Raw genomic sequence first — 18,214 nt, forward strand, 5'->3', positions numbered from 1 at the left:
AAAGAGCCCACATCACCAAGTCAATCCTAAGCCAAAAGAACAAAGCCGGAGGCATCACGCTACCTGACTTCAAACTATACTACAAGGCTACAGTAACCAAAACAGCATGGTACTGGTACCACAACAGAGACATAGATCAATGGAACAGAACAGAGCCCTCAGAAATGATGCCGCATATCTACAACTATCTGATCTTTGACAAACCTGACAAAAGCAAGAAATGGGGAAAGGATTCCCTATTTAATAAATGGTGCTCGGAAAACTGGCTAGCCATATGTAGAAAGCTGAAACTGGATCCCTTCCTTACACCTTATACAAAAATTAATTCAAGATGGATTAAAGACTTAAATGTTAGACCTAAAACCATTAAAATCCTACAAGAAAACCTAGGCAATACCATTCAGGACATAGGCGTGGGCAAGGACTTCATGTCTAAAACACCAAAAGCAATGGCAATAAAAGCCAAAATTGACAAGTGGGATCTAATTCAACTAAAGAGCTTCTGCACAGCAAAAGAAACTACCATCAGAGTGAACAGGCAACCTACAGAACGGGAGAAAATTTTTGCGACCTACTCATCTGACAAAGGGCTAATATCCAGAATCTACAATGAACTCAAACAAATTTACAAGAAAAAAACAAACAATCCCATCAAAAAGTGGGCAAAGGACATGAACAGACACTTCTCAAAAGAAGACATTTATGCAGCCAAAAAACACATGAAGAAATGCTCATCATCACTGGCCATCAGAGAAATGCAAATCAAAACCACAGTGAGATACCATCTCACAGCAGTTAGAATGGCCATCATTAAAAAAGCAGGAAACAACAGGTGCTGGAGAGGATGTGGAGAAATAGGAACACTTTTACACTGTTGGTGGGACTGTAAACTAGTTCAACCGTTGTGGAAGTCAGTGTGGCGATTCCTCAGGGATCTAGAACTAGAAATACCATTTGACCCAGCCATCGTATTAATGGGTATATACCCAAAGGACTATAAATCATGCCGCTATAAAGACACATGCACACGTATGTTTATTGCGGCACTATTCACAATAGCAAAGACTTGGAACCAACCCAAATGTCCAACAACGATAGACTGGATTAAGAAAATGTGCCACATATACACAATGGAATACTATGCTGCCATAAAAAATGATGAGTTCGTGTCCTTTGTAGGGACATGGATGAAACTGGAAAACATCATTCTCAGTAAACTATCGCAAGGACAAAAAACCAAACACCGCATGTTCTCACTCATAGGTGGGAATTGAACAATGAGGACTCATGGACACAGGAATGGGAACATCACACTCCGGGGACTGTTGTGGGGTGGGGGGAGCGGGGAGGGACAGCATTAGGAAATATACCTAATGCTAAATGACGAGTTAATGGGTGCAAGAAATCAACATGGCACATGGACACATATGTAACAAACCTGCACATTGTGCACATGTACCCTAAAACCTAAAGTATAAAAAAAAAAAAAAAAAAAGGAAACTGTAATAAATAGACATGGCAACTAAGTGCAGTGCATGACAATGGATTGGGAAAAACAAGTTGCTCTGAAGTACAGTGTTATGACAATTGCTGAAATTTAAATATAGACTGTATTTAGATACTAATATATCAATGTCAAATTTCCTGAATTTGATAGGTATACTGTAGTTACCTAAGAGAATATCCCTGTTCTTTGAAAATATACCCTAAATTAGTTAGGGGTAAAGATTTATGATTACTGCAACTTGATTAAAAAATACAAGGTGTATATTGTGTGTGTATGCCTGGAGAGAGAAAGAAAGAGAAGGAGAGGTTTTCAAATACAAAATGTGTTTTGTGGATGAATTATCTACCTATTTTCCCATGGTACACAAGCCATTAGTTTGAAGGATAGACAGCACAAGCTTATTTTATAATAGATTTAATTATTATTTGAATTCAAAATGTTTATATTTTACTTGTACATGTGTATGTTCATAAAAGAAAACTTTGCAATGAAATTATTACAAATATAAGGAATCTTTGGTCTTGGTTTTTTTTTTTTTTTTGAGAAGGCGTCTCGCTCTGTTGCCCAGGCTGGAGTGCAGTGGTATGATCTCGGCTCACTGCAGGCTCCGCCTCCTGGGTTCATGCCATTCTCCTGCCTCAGCCTCCCAAGTAGCTGGGACTACAGGCTCCCGCCACCACGCCTGGCTATTTTTTTGTATTTTTAGTAGAGGCGGGGTTTCACCACGTTACCCAGGATAGCCTTGATCTCCTGACCTCGTGATTCTCCCGCCTCGGCCTTACAAAGTGCTGGGATTACAGGCATGAGGCACCGCGCCCGTCCTGGTCATGTTTTCAAATTGAGATATGGTTCACATATCATAAAATCCACCCTTTTAAAGCACACAATTCAGTGGTTTTTAGTGTATTCGCAAGGTTATGTAAACATCACGACTAATTCCAGATCATTTTCTTCACTCCAGAAAAAATCTCATACCCAATAGCAGGCATTTCCTATTCCTCCTGCCTCTCAACCCCTGGCAACAATTAATCTATTTTCTGTCTCCATGGATTTGCCTGTTGTGGACATCTCAAACATATGGAACCATACAATGTGCGGTCCCTTATGATTGCCTTCTTTCCATTACTATAATGTTTTCAGGTTCATCCATGCTGTAGCATGTAACAGTTCCTTTTTTTGGCTGAATAAATATTTCACTGTAGGCCATATTTGATTAATCCACTCATTGGTTGATGGATATTTTAGTTGTTTTCACTTTTTTGTGTTATGAATAATGGATATATGCCAAAGAATGAAAATACTGAAGCATATAATTTTTAGAGAAATTGCCAGACTGTTTTTCCGAAGTGGCTATACCATTTCTGGTCACATTTCTTGTATCATATCTCTGTCTAAGGCTTTCCCTCCTGCCCTGTTCTTTATTTTTCCCTCTCCAGTCTAACTATATTAAAAAAATAGGATACATACTTATTTGTTTGTATAGATTGTTGTAAGCCCTCATACAATATGACATTATCTTAAATTAATATCAAATAATAATAGCATAAAATAGAAATTAGTCATCAGAGCCAATGTGCAATTTTAATTAGGTACTCTGAGACTACTCAGAAGAAGAAATAACATAGAATCTCAGGAGAGAGTTCTTTTGCTGCCTTCCAAGGTGACGTCAGCTCCAATGTAATATAAAACAGAAGCACAGATATTCTCCCCCCATAGCATAAAACCCTTATGTAATTAGGTCCAAAGAGTAGCCATGACACAATACACAACTGAGACCACAGTGATAAAAATACATCAGTGCATTCATTTCACAAGTGTTTCTACAGGATTCCACCAGAAAACTTGATTAATTGGCACTATTTGATGATGAAATTTGGTTTTATATCTATATTTCTGAAAAGGCAAGCACTATAAAATCATGATTGTGATAAATGGTTTTGGAGAGATGATTCTGGGGAATCATTGTAATATCACTCAAATTCCAAGCTAGAGGTACCTCATTTGTAAAATAGCTTATTTTAATAATTTCATTTGTTATGAGTACTAAATGAAGCAGTGTGTTTTTATGAAACTAAGTGAAGCATTGTACTCAGATGACTTATTATAGTACAGGCACATGGTAGGCACTCAATAAATGACATTATGAAGACAAAGAAGTTCATTTCTATTTATGCTTATGTTCTCTACTTAAGCAAAAAAGGTAACATCTTAAAAAAGAATGAATAAAAAGATTTCTATTTAGCCAGACAAGAGACAAGTGGTTTTTATTCCATAGTAAATTTTTATTGTTCTTGACATGATTAAGAATTAAGTACCTAGATATGTAGATTTTAGATTATATTCTGTTAAGTACTCATGAGAATACCTTGTTCACCTAGAAGTATTTAAAAAAATACTTGGAACACCATGTATTAACAGTTTACTGGAGCAATTTATGGGGCCTCGAAAGTATCAAAATGTCCCAGGATGCCAAGTGTTTTCTTTGTAACGGAATTTGGAGAAGCAAAACCATGTAATTTCTTCAAAAGTCTAGTTTAATATTATTTTTAATTTCCTTAGGCCTTTTGAAATCAGACAATTTTCTTCAATGAACAGATATGGACATTTTTCTCATAAGGGATTTTAATTATAAGGCAAAGCAAAATAATTAAATTATGGTTTTGCAATGCTTAATTTCTTATTGAACTTATAAAAGCCTAATATTGATATCTTAAACACATACTCCTGTAATTAAAAAAGTCAAACCAAAACAAAAAAAAAGAAAAAAAAATTTAGCTACCTTTTAAAAAAGTTTAATCAGGACAAGATTTCAATAAAATACCAAGTCATAATATGATGCTAAAAGAACTGCAAATGTGCCCACATTATTTGCTGAGTATCTCAGCTTTCTTTTTTTTTTTTTTTTTTTTTTTTGAGCTAGAGTCTTGCTCTGTTTCCCAGGCTGGAGTGCAGTGGCTCAAACTCCGTGGCTCACTGCAAGCGCCGCCTCCCGGATTGTTGCCATTCTCCTGTCAGCCTCCCAAGTAGCTGGAACTACAGGCGCCTGCCACCATGCCTGGCTAATTTTTTGTATTTTTAGTAGAGATGGGGTTTCACCGTGTTAGCCAGGATGGTCTCGATCTCCTGACCTAGTGTTCTGCCCACCTCAGCCTCCCAAAGTGCTGGGATTACAGGCATGAGCCACTGCACCCAGCCCTATCTGAGCTATTGTTATTTAAATGATGTAACGAAGTATAAAAATTGCTCACTTTGAAAACTGATGTGAATGAGAATGTTGATGAATATATATAAAAGTATTCATAAGCTTATATATTTATTGAGGACTCATCAAATATTGTTTTATTAAAGTTCAATTTTTTGTCAATTATTGTTTTATGATCATGTGAAATGGTAAAAATAATACATTCTATATATGTTTGATGTACATAGCAACTAATGCCACTTAGGTTTTTATTAATATAATGATTTTAAAATATTATTATAACGTTAAAGCCACCACTGAATTCTCTGGAAAGACTGTGTCAAGAAAATTCAGGATGACATTTACTCAATTTAAAAGCACAAGGAAATGGAGGACCCTATAGCCAATGTTTATATAATTAGTTTGCATGTGATTCTCTTTCCAGCTCAAAGGTCTGGAATTTAACATTTTGAGTCAGTTCAAGTTTCTGTAGTCCTACCAAAGTTATACATAATAGATAAGCACTCAAAGTACCCTTTACTAAACTTTCCTTTCTAGATATATAGACCTATTCAGATAATCTTCTAAATATTTCAGGTAGATCAATTACAACGTTAGAATGTTACTGGCTCACTTGCTCTGCCTCATTATAAAGGAGATCATGCAACATAACTAACACAAGCGACAAAAGAAATGGTCACATTGCTCCTAATTAGTAGCTATCAAAAAAGAAACATTAACTAGTTTTAATTTACTTTCTATAAGTAAAACCCAGAATCATCTCTATATGTTATGGAAAAGATAGCAAAATAAATCCATAGGTGTCACAGATCATTTAACAAATAATCCTTATTTAAACAATTATAATAATTATAATAATTGTTTTTCTTGGGAATCTACAATTCTTTCAAATGTATATATAGTTAAAATTCAATTATAATAGTAAAATTATTTGAGATAAAATTCATTCCCCATGATTATGGATTTTTATAGTTTTGTTACTAATGTCTCAAGGTGTTTTTATACTTTGCATTATATTCCCACTTTTCTGCATTGACATCTAAGTAATCTGAAAGTGATTTTTTTTTTTTTGGTAAAATGTATTGATGTTTGTTAGAGTTACTTTTTTATTATTCTCTAAGACAAAGCTAGAAAGAACAGGAAAGCATTGAGAAGTGTTAGCTGTATCTATGTGCTTGGAGCTTCTGAATGACACAAAATTCTAAATATTTCCTAAATTGAGAGCCAAAAACCAATTCAAATCCAGAGGAGAAAAGTGTAACATGAAAGGCCTATATGCAGAGAAAACAAATTTTTAAAATAATAATATAAAATTTAATTGGAACAATATTGATAAAAAATTTGCAGCAATGTTAACTGTATTTAAGGCATGAGATGTGTTAAGTTTAAGAATAATGTATCACTAAGTACTGCTGTGTTGTGGTAGCAATAAGAAGTTAGCAATCTGAAAGGCATAAAATTTAACTATCAATAATTCATATAACTATACATGCTGGAACCAATCATGGCATCAGGGTTTTTCATGCATAGAAAGAACTAGATTTGAGTCGTTTATAGTATTCTTAAAAAATGTGTGATAATAAGAAGAAATATTCAAGTGAAAATAGATATGTACTATTACTGAAATTATATCTTTTGAATAAGATATTTCTAGATTCCAAAACAGAGATGAGAATAGCCTCTTAAGAGCAGGGATAAGGTTTATTTCCAAGTAATAAAAATAATATTAGGCCTGGTGCAGTGGCTCATGCCTGTAATCCCAGTACTTTGGGAGGCCAAGCTGGGTGAATCACCTGAGGTCAGGAGTTTGAGACCAGCCTGCTCAACATGGTGAAACCCCATCTCTACTAAAAATGCAAAAATTAGCCAGGTGTGGTGGCACACACCTGTAATCCCAGCTACTTGGGAGGCTGAGGCACAAGAATCTCTTGAACCCTGGAGACAGAGGTTGCAGTGAGCCAAGATTGTGTCACTGCACTCCAGCCTGGGTGATAGAGTGAGACACTGTCTCAATAAGTAAATAAATAAATATATTATTTAGTGGAAGAATTAAAGTATTGCTAAGCTGTTAATGCAAATTTCTCTAAAAGTCAACTTTAAGAGTATTTATCATTATATCAGATTACCATTTAAATTGCTGGTATTTGACCTATAAAAATTGCAGTTCCATATGATTTAATGTAATAGTACTCATAAAATGAGAAAAACTTTTGAGTGAGAAGGGAGTTTTTTTCATTATTACTTTTATAAATGAGCCCTTAGAAAAGTTAAAGATTTTAAAAAGTATCTTTAGCATTCTTCCAAGCCATAGAGAGCTATAGAAAACTGTGTTTACATTTATAGATCTCTTTAAAAGAGATTTTAAAAAACTGAACTGTACCAACTACTACACAGGAGGAACTAAAATGTACAACTTATATTTCTGTCAACTGACTACCCAAAGGTATTTATACAAAGATTACTTGGCTGTAAGTCTAACAGTCAGAAAGCAAGGAATAGAAGTCAATTTGCTACAGCAATGCTACTAAGCCTTCCTTGTGATTAAAATAATTTTCTAAAAAAGAACATGTTAAATGACAGATATTTATCCCCATCATAAAGAGGATTTTGCAACATACCTACTGCAAGCAGCAAAACAAATAGATTGCTCATAATTGGTGTAAGGTACCAGATTGACTTGGCAGTAGAAACCAAATCTGTGGAGATGTTCATTCATTCAGTCAATCACTTATCAGATATTTATTGCACAATTACAGTATATTTACTAGGATCCTACCAGTGCTGTACAGAGACATGTGGATGCCTCTTCTAGCTTTTAATCTATAAAAGTTTGTTCAACAGTGACTCAACATGGGCAAAGTCTGTTCCAGTACAACCCCTACTCCCGAAGCCAGATTTCTCTGCTTTGAGGGCAGCAGGACAATGGATATGTAACCTACATACACATTGGCACAGTACATAGGTATAGAGTTCTGTGAGGAGCTCTGGATTAAGCCACATCACATTCCTCCTTTGTTCCAGTGGCTTTTATAGACCCATATTCCACTCAGGCAGTGGCCTGCTAATCTGCCTCTTTCTTAAATAAACACACTCCTTGTCCTCAAGAGGTGCACCCTGTTTGCCTTTTGGTAGCTAGATATTCATTAAGAATTGACAGGTCCAAAAGCTAGAGACCTATAGGAAAATTGAGATTAAGATATTTAAAACAGCATACCCCAGATTCTTGCTTAGATCCTTTTCCAGATCACATCCTCATTTTTAAAATCTGAGATCTTGGATAAAAAGAAAAAAAGCAAGGATCTCACTGAGAATACTTTAATAGCACCCTTTCTGTCCTCCGTAGAGAAAAGAGGCAAATTAGTTCTTCTGACCTGATCTCATATGATTTCTAGTTAATAGTCATCATCTGGTTTTATACGTGTGGGTTAAACACAAGAGTTCCCTGATCCCTACAAAGAAGAAATCTTGGATTTGGAAGTCATTCATATAGAAACAATAGAAAATGGAACTTCATAGCTTTTATTTTTTTGGTTTATTTTTATTTTTATTCTTTTGAGATAGCATCTCACTCTGTTGCCCAGGCCAGAGTGCAGTGGTGCAATCATGGCTCACTGCAGCCTCAACTTCCCAGACTCAAGCAGTCCTCCCACCTCAGCCTCTTAAGTAGCTGGGACTACAGGGAAGTACCACCATGCCCGGCTAGTTTTTTATTATTTGTATTGACAGGGTCCCTCTATGTTGCCAGGGCTAATCTTAAACTCCTGGCTTCAAGTGATTATCCAACCTCAGCCTCCTAAAGTGCTGGGATTACAGTCATGAGCCACTGGGCCCAGCCCAGAACTTCATGTTTTAAAATATCCATAAAGCTTATTTGGTGCAAGTACTTCTTAGTGCACAGAGCAGTTGTGCCAATGTTGGTGTTATCGTCCTTCAAGCCCTTTCTGCAGAACTTCCTGAAACAAAACACCATCTTCACTGTTGCAAGAGACAATCTCTTCTTTTGATGACATAAAGAGTAAGTCATTATCTTTTTATGCCATAATGCATCCTGAAAATTAAGGTTTGCTTGTTTTATATCTCAACAAGAATTCTGATTTAAAATTAAGGGACTATTTTTGAAAAATTCTTTAAAATTTTATAGAGAAATGGATTTTAAAAGAATAGGAAAGAGTAGAGAATATAATTTAATTTGAAAATGGATTGAACACCAATAAATTTTTTAAAATTTCACTTTCATATGAGAATATAGCTTCCTTCACCTTAACATATCTGAATGATGGCCAAGTACCTATGCTAAAATGTATGTTAAAATTGACTTAATTGCCCTGTACCTCCAGGATTATGAGGACCTCTGCCTCCAAACCACAGCTTGTTATTAGCACAGATCAGCACACGAAGAAAACAACCTTAGCTGGCGATACTTGCAAAGTCAGGATAAAGAGTAGTAATTTTTCATATACATGCCCCTGTTGATACCAATAAGGCAAAATGACTTTAGAGTAAGGCACATCTGAGTTCAAATTCTAGCTCCAGCATTTATCCACTGGAGGACTTAAACCTCTTTAAGTTTTCTCACAAAATAGGGATACTAATACCAACTTTATAGGTTGTCATACAGAAAAATAAGAAACTTATATAATATATGTAGAATTGTGACTAGCACACACTAATTGTTTGACACATTGTTAATTATAAAAAATAACAATACCCTAGAGATGCTCAATCCTGGTCCAGGATGCCTAGGACCCATCAGTTATCTCAAGAGCTCACAACATTCCCAGGATAAAATCAATTTTAATTCACATAATTTTTTAAAACACACACAATATCATTAAAGGGAAGAAGTGGAAATGCCATCAAAGAAAATATAGATATCGGCCGGGCGCGGTGGCTCACGCTTGTAATCCCAGCACTTTGGGAGGCCGAGGCGGGCGGATCACAAGGTCAGGAGATCGAGACCACGGTGAAACCCCGTCTCTACTAAAAATACAAAAAAATTAGCCGGGCGTGGTGGCGGGCGCCTGTAGTCCCAGCTACTCGGAGAGGCTGAGACAGGAGAATGGCGTGAACCCGGGAGGCGGAGCTTGCAGTGAGCCGAGACTGCGCCACTGCACTCCAGCCTGGGTGACAGAGCGAGACTCCGTCTCCAAAAAAAAAAAAAAAAAAAAAAAAAGAAAATATAGATATCAATTAGAGATACCAAAGAAGACGTAAATCTACTAGTACTTGTAAAGGCTGAGATTTCATGTCATAAGCTCTTCTTCCTTAGAAAAACAGTTGAAGAATACGATGGCCAGGTAGAGTGGCTCACGCGTTTAATCCCAGCACTTTGGGAGGCCAAGGCAGGTGGATCACTTGAGGCCAGGGGTTCGAGACCAGCCTGGCCAACGTGATGAAACCCTGACTCTACTAAAAATACAAAAATTATCTGGGTTTGATGGTGGGCGCCTGTAATCTCAGTTACTTGGGAAGCTGAGATGGGATGATCACTTGAGGCCAGGAGTTCAAGATTAGCCCTGGCAACGTAGGAAAACCCTGTCAATACAGATAATAAAAAATTAGCCATGCATGGTGGTACCATGGTGAACCCAGGAGGCAGAGGCTGCAGTGAGCCAAGACTGTGCCACTGCACTCCAGCCTGGGTGACAGAGTGACACTCTGTTTCAAAAAAAGAAAAAGAAAAAAGAAGACAGTTGAAGAATACAGACATTTTTGAAAGGTGAAGATAAATTATAAAGAATGATATTTCGTTATTCCTCAGAAAGTTGGGAAAGTAATACAGACTGTATTATGATTATCTGAGAAAATATTTAAGATCAAAAACAGTAAGATTTTTTTCATCATAAGAAGGTGCTTAAACGTGATAATCTTTATTAATCTGAAAATGAGAGGCAGTGAGTACAGGTTTGTATTCAAAGACTTGGTATAGTCTAACTCTGGCTTTGAAATTCCATATAACACTAAGTAAAGTCTGTAGTCCCTTTGAAATTCAATTTAATTACTTAAAAATACTCTATTTAGCATAACTTATGCAGAACATAATTAATATGCATTATTCATGCATAACAAGATAGAAATAAAGTTATTATCTATATTTAATTTCCTGTACAATCTAATTAGTGATGTTACCATTCCTGCTTACAATCAAATTTAAGACTTTTATGTTGCATTTAATTTTAAAATGTGATTCATAACTTTATTTATTAAGTAGTATTTATACTTGATCTAGGAGATTAGGTAACATGGTACTTGTGCACACAACCCTGTGAATGAAGTAGTAGTTAATAGTTAGAAGTAAACAAATTTTGAGCTGATAAGTAAAATGTTACTCATAATTTCAGAATATCTTCTGAAACCAGGAAACAAAAAATAATGAGTGTTGTGGAAGCAAGCTACCGTCATCTTTTATTACGCTTTTTGAAAGCAATTTAACATATAAAATTGTGTCACTTACTTATAGAGAGCAGATTGAGCTCCTTAGCTAGAGCCTGGGAAAATGGCAAACATCCAAAGTACTAAAAAACCTTAAAAAATTAAATCAGGCCGGGCGCGGTGGCTCACGCTTGTAATCCCAGCACTTTGGGAGGCCGAGGGGGGCGGATCACGAGGTCAGGAGATCGAGACCACGGTGAAACCCCGTCTCTACTAAAAATACAAAAAATTAGCCGGGCGTGGTGGCGGGCGCCTGTAGTCCCAGCTACTCGGAGAGGCTGAGGCAGGAGAATGGCGTGAACCCGGGAGGTGGAGCTTGCAGTGAGCCAAGATTGCGCCACTGCACTCCAGCCTGGGTGACAGAGCGAGGCTCCTTCTCAAAAAAAAAAAAAAAAAAAAAAAAATTAAATCAAAGAACTTCAGCTAAAAGAAACAGTGCAGCAACGAGTAAGGATCGAGAGGATGAGCACTATTATTTCCAGTATGTACTGATGACTTCTTATTAGCGGGGATGAGTCTAAGAAATGTTTTCTTTTCTCAGCAGCGTGTGTTAGAGGAGAGTAGGAAAGAACAGTATGCTATCCAAAAGTGTCCAAAAAACAAAAACTTCTGCTTACTTGAATCTGTGGTATTTCTTAGCTATTTAGAAATTGGAGAAACTGATGCAATCCATGGCAACTGTTCAAATCCTGAGTTACTTTCAAAACTCAGGTCAAATGACACACTGTTCTATTTTTTCCTCATTTTGAACATCCATAGCATTTCTTGCCTTTCTTGAGGCACTTATTTCTGGTTTTTATTTCTGTTAGTTGAATGTTTTTATTTATAACTAAATGATACATAAACATCATAATGAGATTATATCCTAATTATTGTCTATCCTAAAAAGACTAAATGAAAAGAAATTGTATTTCTCTGACATGAAACACAATACTCCAGCTATTTCTCCCTTTTTTCTTTTTCTTTCTTTAAAAAAAGTATTTGATCAGATTTAATTCTATACTTATATATAATCCTTCTTTCACTTTCTGAACCTTTTGTTTCTCAGATTCCAAAGTCATGGATGGGCAAAAGTTTATACAAGTTACCTTTTTGTACACCATTGTGGGAAGCCTGAATCTATTTCAGATCTTATGGGCCTCAGTATTTGGGCCTGCATAGTAAGTTTGAATAGTAAGAAAATTACGATTAAAATTTCTTTTTCAAGATATTTCTGCCAAGGAAGGGTAGGTAGTAAGAGCATACGTGTTAGAATTACGTGATGGGTTGGTGCCCAGGGTGGAATTGGTTCCAGGACCCCAGAAAACACCAAAATCCACAGATGCCTTTGTATAAAATGGCCATAGTATTTGCATATAACCGACACACATCCCCCTATATACTTTAAATCATCTTTAGATTACTTGTAATACCTAACACAATACAAATACTATGCATTGGTTTTTTGTTTGTATGATTTTTTATGGTTATGTTGTTGTTTTTAGTGTTTATTTTAAAAATATTTTTTATTCATGGTGGGTTGAATCCAAGGTTGTGGAAGCTGCAGATACAGAGGCCCGACTGTAATGTGAGGTATGCAGATGATCTTCTGGAGTATTATTTTTAAAAACTAGTACAAAAGAAAGCAAGATTTTGCTCTGAGCAGAATATATTTTCTCACCAAATATCTATTATCATCTGTCTTTCTTCCTTCCCTCCCTTCCTCTGTTGCTTCTCTCCCACTCTCTCTCTACCCCCAACTCCCACTAAATATTCCAATTTATTATTTTGATGATTTTTAGCATACTATAAAATTTTGTTAGCAGGTGAACAAAATAAACAAATAAAAGGGTGAGTTAGGGGCTTTCATGGATGAAGACAGAAACTTACCAGGGGATTAGGAAGTAACAAATAGGCCATAAATTAGTGGATTTGTGAAAGTGAGAGCAGGGGATCACAAATCTCTCCTTAGGAACTTGGGAAGACAGATAAACTGCAACAAGAATTGACAGAAGAAATTCAGGATCTATGTCCAAATGAAAGACTTTTCCTGAGGTCAGGATGGCTAATATAGGAGAGAGCAGTGAGTTTCAATCATCAGCTTAAGGAGTACATTCACATGGCTCAGAAACTCAAACAGCCTAAAATTTCCAGAATACTGTTCTAAAGTATTACCTGAGCAATACTAAGCATTTTAACATACGCCATTCCATAGATTTAGAATGGTTAACCTACATTTTGATGAAACATTTCTTTCCAGAAACGTATCTGATGATCATATGTCATCATTAATGAAGATAGGATAAGGGGAAGCTGTTCTGAAACCAATTTATCTACCAACATTTTTGTTTGTGTATTCTTGAACTGAAGCCGAGATTTTCTTTTATCTGGTTCTCATTATTAACACTGCTAAAGTACTAGATAACAGTAGCTGGGAAAACATTGAGGTGGTTTCATAATTTATTAGGAATTCAGCTTTCCAAGCTTATGAACTGAGCTATAGCAGCATTCTTTGTGAAGATTTGGTTTAAAAAAATGGCCTAATATAGTTAATTATAATTTTTCCTTAGTGGTTCACTTCTTTCTTCTGTATACTACATGACATCATTATAAATCCACTTTTACAAATATACTCTATTTTTCTCCCATGCAAGTAACAATTAATGTACATTCTGATCAATCCATAAAGAGATTCATCCTCTACCCAGAAGTCTTTCAATCACAAAAAGTGAATACAGGGGGATTATTGTAAAGCTCTGTTTTATGACTTGTGAAGTTCATACATAAGTGTCAATTCAATATTGAAATTTCATATTTTTTGCTGCTAAACTAGTAGTTAACTTATATTTGATTATTATGAATTAATACAATAAATTAGATTATATATACATTTTTTGAGGTGGAGTTTTGCTCTTGTTGCCCGGGCTGGAGTGCAATGGCATGATCTCAGCTCATCGCGACCTCCGCCTCCAGGTTCAAGTGATTCTCCTTCCTCAGCCTCTTGAGTAGCTGGGATTACAGGCATGCACCACCATACCCGGCTAATTTTGTATTCTTAGTAGAGACAGGGTTTCTCCATGTTGGTCAGGCTGGTCTCGAACTCCTTCCTGACCTCAGGTGATCCACCCGCCTCAGCCTCCCAAAGTGCTGGGATTACAGGCGTGAGCCACCCTACCAAGCCGGATTATATTTACTAATGAGAATATCATAAGGCAGTTACCTACCAACAAATATTTTGAAATAGATTGCATAGCAGCTTTCTTTTACATCATAAAAACATGTAAGATTATTTTTTAAATTTACTCGAAAAAATCAGAAGCTTTTAGAATGTAAGAAACACTACATTTAGACTCTCAGTTTACATATGCATTTAAGTAAATTCTATGGTTTTTGCAAGGATAATGGTCCTATAAAACTTCTAACACATACCCAAATGTTCATGTTTCTAAAAGCCGTATAATCAAGGTAAATGACTTTTAACAGTAATTATTAAAATACATTTTAGCCTGAAAAATAGAGTTCCCATTGCTATTTTTCTCCTTAACTAGATTGCAGTTGGTTTTTTTGCTTAGGCAACAGTAAATTTCTTAACTAAGAAAAAGTTTCCTAGTGATTTTTGTTTGTTGCAAAGTAACATAGTCAAGTATCTCTGCAGGCAAAGGCTAGAATTTCTTCACTTTCTTATTCCCTGGAAATGTTTTATATTGTTCAGGTCGAAGTTATATTCAACAACTGTAGCTAAAAATATAAAATTTATTTATGTGATTTTACTTGCATCAAGAGAATTGAGTTCTATGATATAATAGAAAATTTTCTTCATCACTCTGGGGACTGTTGTGGGGTGGGAGGAGGGGGGAGGGACAGCATTAGGAGATATACCTAATGCTAAATGACGAGTTAATGGGTGCAGCAAACCAACATGGCACATGGATATATATGTAACAAACCTGCATATTGTGCACATGTACCCTAAAACCTAAAGTATAATAATAAAAAAATAAAATAAAATAAAAAAGAAAATTTTTTTCGTAATTCTATGCCTTCTAACCTAAATAAAAAAGTAAAATCAACGTACTAAACACATTAATGTCTAAAACAGAAACTTTTGGCAGTATAATTTAGCTTTCAGAATCAGAATGTTTCCCAAAGGTATTGAAAGCATAGACAGAAAGGGACAATGCTTCTGGTGTCACAAAATGTTATCTATTTTGTGTTAAACACAAATATCTATGTCATTGCTCATGTCCAGCATTTTCAGCCAATGCAGTTCTTCATTCTCCTATATTCCAGGCAGCTTCCTACTACCACCATAGGTCTTACTTTAAAGAAAAAAACCCACAAAACCTCATCTGCCTAACTACTATGTCTGGTCTAAAAATTAGGCCAGTAGACAGGATTGTACAGTACATCCAGGCAAAGGCAAAGGGACAAAAGAGACATATGAGAGCACCATACTTGATGTGACTTTTATGTTTGTGCTTGTACTATACTTCCAGCCTAGGCGCCTGTTAGATTCCACAAAACAGTCCTCTGACATAGTAGGAGTGCTCTATGGGATGTCTATGTATCCAGGATGATGACAGATGGAAAAATTACCGGGTCCAATTAACATGAGGAAGTTCTTCAGACTTCACCTTCTCTGATCCACAATGAATATTGCTAATTCTTAGTGTATACCTTTGAATTTTAGACATTTCTAATTGTCCTCAGGGAAGATGATAGCTAAAGAGCTCTGAAGAAATAGTGTTCTTTTTCTATGTTTACATGATATTCTTACAGTAAAAAAGTTTACTTAAGAAAGTTACAAATCAATCATATAGCATAATTGTAAAGTCTATTTTGTGGAGTCTCAAATATAAATGAACAATTTTAGAATATATGAATGTATGCAGCTTGATGGAGAGAGCTGTATACTTATCCAGGTGTTATTTTTTTCTATGAGAAGAGATAATCTGACATCTCAGGCAATCTAATCATTCTCTGGAACAGCCTTCTTGTTATTCCTTGAGACTAACATCTGCAGTCTTTGAGTATTTATTCCATCTAGACTGATGTGAAAATGAAAAGAAGTGGTATTGTCCTAGAGAGTATTACAATCAAAGCAGTAATAAAATATTTTGGGCTAAGTGAATTTTTATTTCCTTAATAGTTTCTCTTAATAAAAACATTCTTAAAGATATATAAACTGAGGAGCTTGAGGAATCAAGACAATTCAAGAGCAAAAGGAAGTTGTTTCTTGTAATATAAAGAGATATACCTACCTTTGTGGAATATAAAACATATGTTGAGGAGGTGGTTTATAGAGGACTCCTTGATACACAGGCCAGAGCCCACTTAGAATTCTGAAGAGAGAACTTTTCCCACAACCATTGGGACCAGTTATCAAAAGATGCATTCCTTCTTCTACCTAAAGTAAGAAATAAAATTACAAACTGCAATAGTTTAAAATGATTTATTTTGGCAGCACCTAAAAGTAAATTATTTTTTAAAAATGTTCAAACACATGATAACCTAGGATGGGCAAGTGATCAAGGAAAAATATTTCAGGGTTGAGAACAAGTTTGGCTTTTGACTATTCTCTGAAGCTAAAAGCATCATAAAATAATTCAATTCCAAAGAAAATGGATCTTCTTGAAATGGGCACTGGCTTTCCAAAATTGTAATTTGTTATCGGATACCACATACACATAGAGAAAAACAACTGCCTGGGAAATAAGACAAATCATAAAAATTTAAGTAAAAATATATTACATTATATTTTGATATTAATATTGGATTAAATTTACATTGAATTCAAATACAACTGAAAATTAACTGCAGTTAATAGCTACAAAGCACAGTTATCCAAGGAGTCAGCTGGGTTGTTTAATTTTACACTTCAGCAGTCTGAAATGCTACAAAAATCACAAAAGCCCATAATCAGAGAGAGAAGATGATTGAAATTCTGCTTTATTCACAGATAGAGAAAATATGTTTAACAAACCAAGGATAGAGGAAAGCAATAGGATTGTATTTTAGTCTCATGTCTAGGGATGAATTAAAACATACACACACACATAGAATATTACATATATGTGAATAATATATATATAATATTCATAAATAAAGCAGGTTATTTATTTATTATCTATTGGATACTTCCTTTTATTTTCTATCCTATTATTGACATTTAAACTGTTAAATTTCATGAGTTCCCATTCCATACAATAGGATGAAGAAGTTGTCTTATTATGGTATTTAAAGGGTATTGTGAAGAACAAGCAATAGAAACACCATTTAAAATTTTTGTCTACTTCTACCAGGAGCAAATGAAATTTTATAATCGGTGATACCCAAAAAATAAGTATCAGAAATTTACAGGATGTCTGTAGATCTAGCTTTATATAGAAAGGACACCAATATTCAAGTATCAATAATGTAGAATACATCATACTGGACCTCAGAGATGAGAGTATTATTATATTGCTAGCATACCAAGAAAATCTCAGGAAGAAGCTAGAAAAAATTAATTTGTTATCTGCCTGTACTCTTTCAATAGAGAAAAGGCTAAGGGTTTAATTGTGTAGAAGCATAAATATTTTCCAAATGATTTTTTAAAAAACATATATATCACGGTGAAAAGCACATTGGCAAAATATTTTAATAGGGCCATTCTCTATTAGGAATTCTCAGAAATTTAACACATTTTGAGGGGTAATTGGAGACTTTCTACATTAATATTAATATTTTTCTCAGCATAAAGTTCTCTGATGCTTAGAATTCTTTTTGTCTCACACTAACTTTTCTTCTGCAAATAATTTTTAATTTTTTAAAAATTTTATTTATTTATTTATTTTATTTTATTTTTTATACTGAGTCTTATTCTGTCTCAGGTTGGAGTGCAGTAGCATGATCTTGGCTCACTACAACCTCTGTTTCCTGGGTTCAAGCGATTCTTGTGCCTTAGACTCCCGAGTAACTGGGATTACAGGTGCCCGCCACAATGCCCAGCTAATTTTTGTATTTTTTAGTAGAGACAGGGTTTCTCCCTATTGGCCAGGCTGGTCTCGAACTCCTGACCTCAGGTGATCTGCCCGCCTCAGCCTCTCAAAGCG

The 18,214-nt window shown here is 35.3% G+C and overlaps 1 protein-coding gene across 10 annotated transcripts in view; it reads right to left on the bottom strand.

The window, feature by feature from the left end:
• ABCD2 (ATP binding cassette subfamily D member 2) overlaps positions 1-18,214 on the bottom strand; it is a 151,242-nt gene that overhangs the window by 115,064 nt on the left and 17,964 nt on the right. For 9 of the 10 annotated variants that reach the window (XR_010116413.1, XR_010116412.1, XM_063620148.1 and 6 more), the window contains one exon: positions 16,382-16,527. Coding sequence is in view for 8 of the 10 variants with exons in the window: in XM_063620148.1 (XP_063476218.1) it covers positions 16,382-16,527 (146 nt within the window). In the remaining 2 variants the exon portion in view is untranslated. Of the gene's footprint in view, positions 1-8,732; positions 8,758-16,381; positions 16,528-18,214 lie in introns of those variants that run through there. The other variant, XM_055247394.2, reaches the window with a different exon arrangement.

This window comes from Symphalangus syndactylus, chromosome 17 (genome assembly GCF_028878055.3).
Source record: "Symphalangus syndactylus isolate Jambi chromosome 17, NHGRI_mSymSyn1-v2.1_pri, whole genome shotgun sequence".
Taxonomy (NCBI): Eukaryota; Metazoa; Chordata; class Mammalia; order Primates; family Hylobatidae; genus Symphalangus; species Symphalangus syndactylus.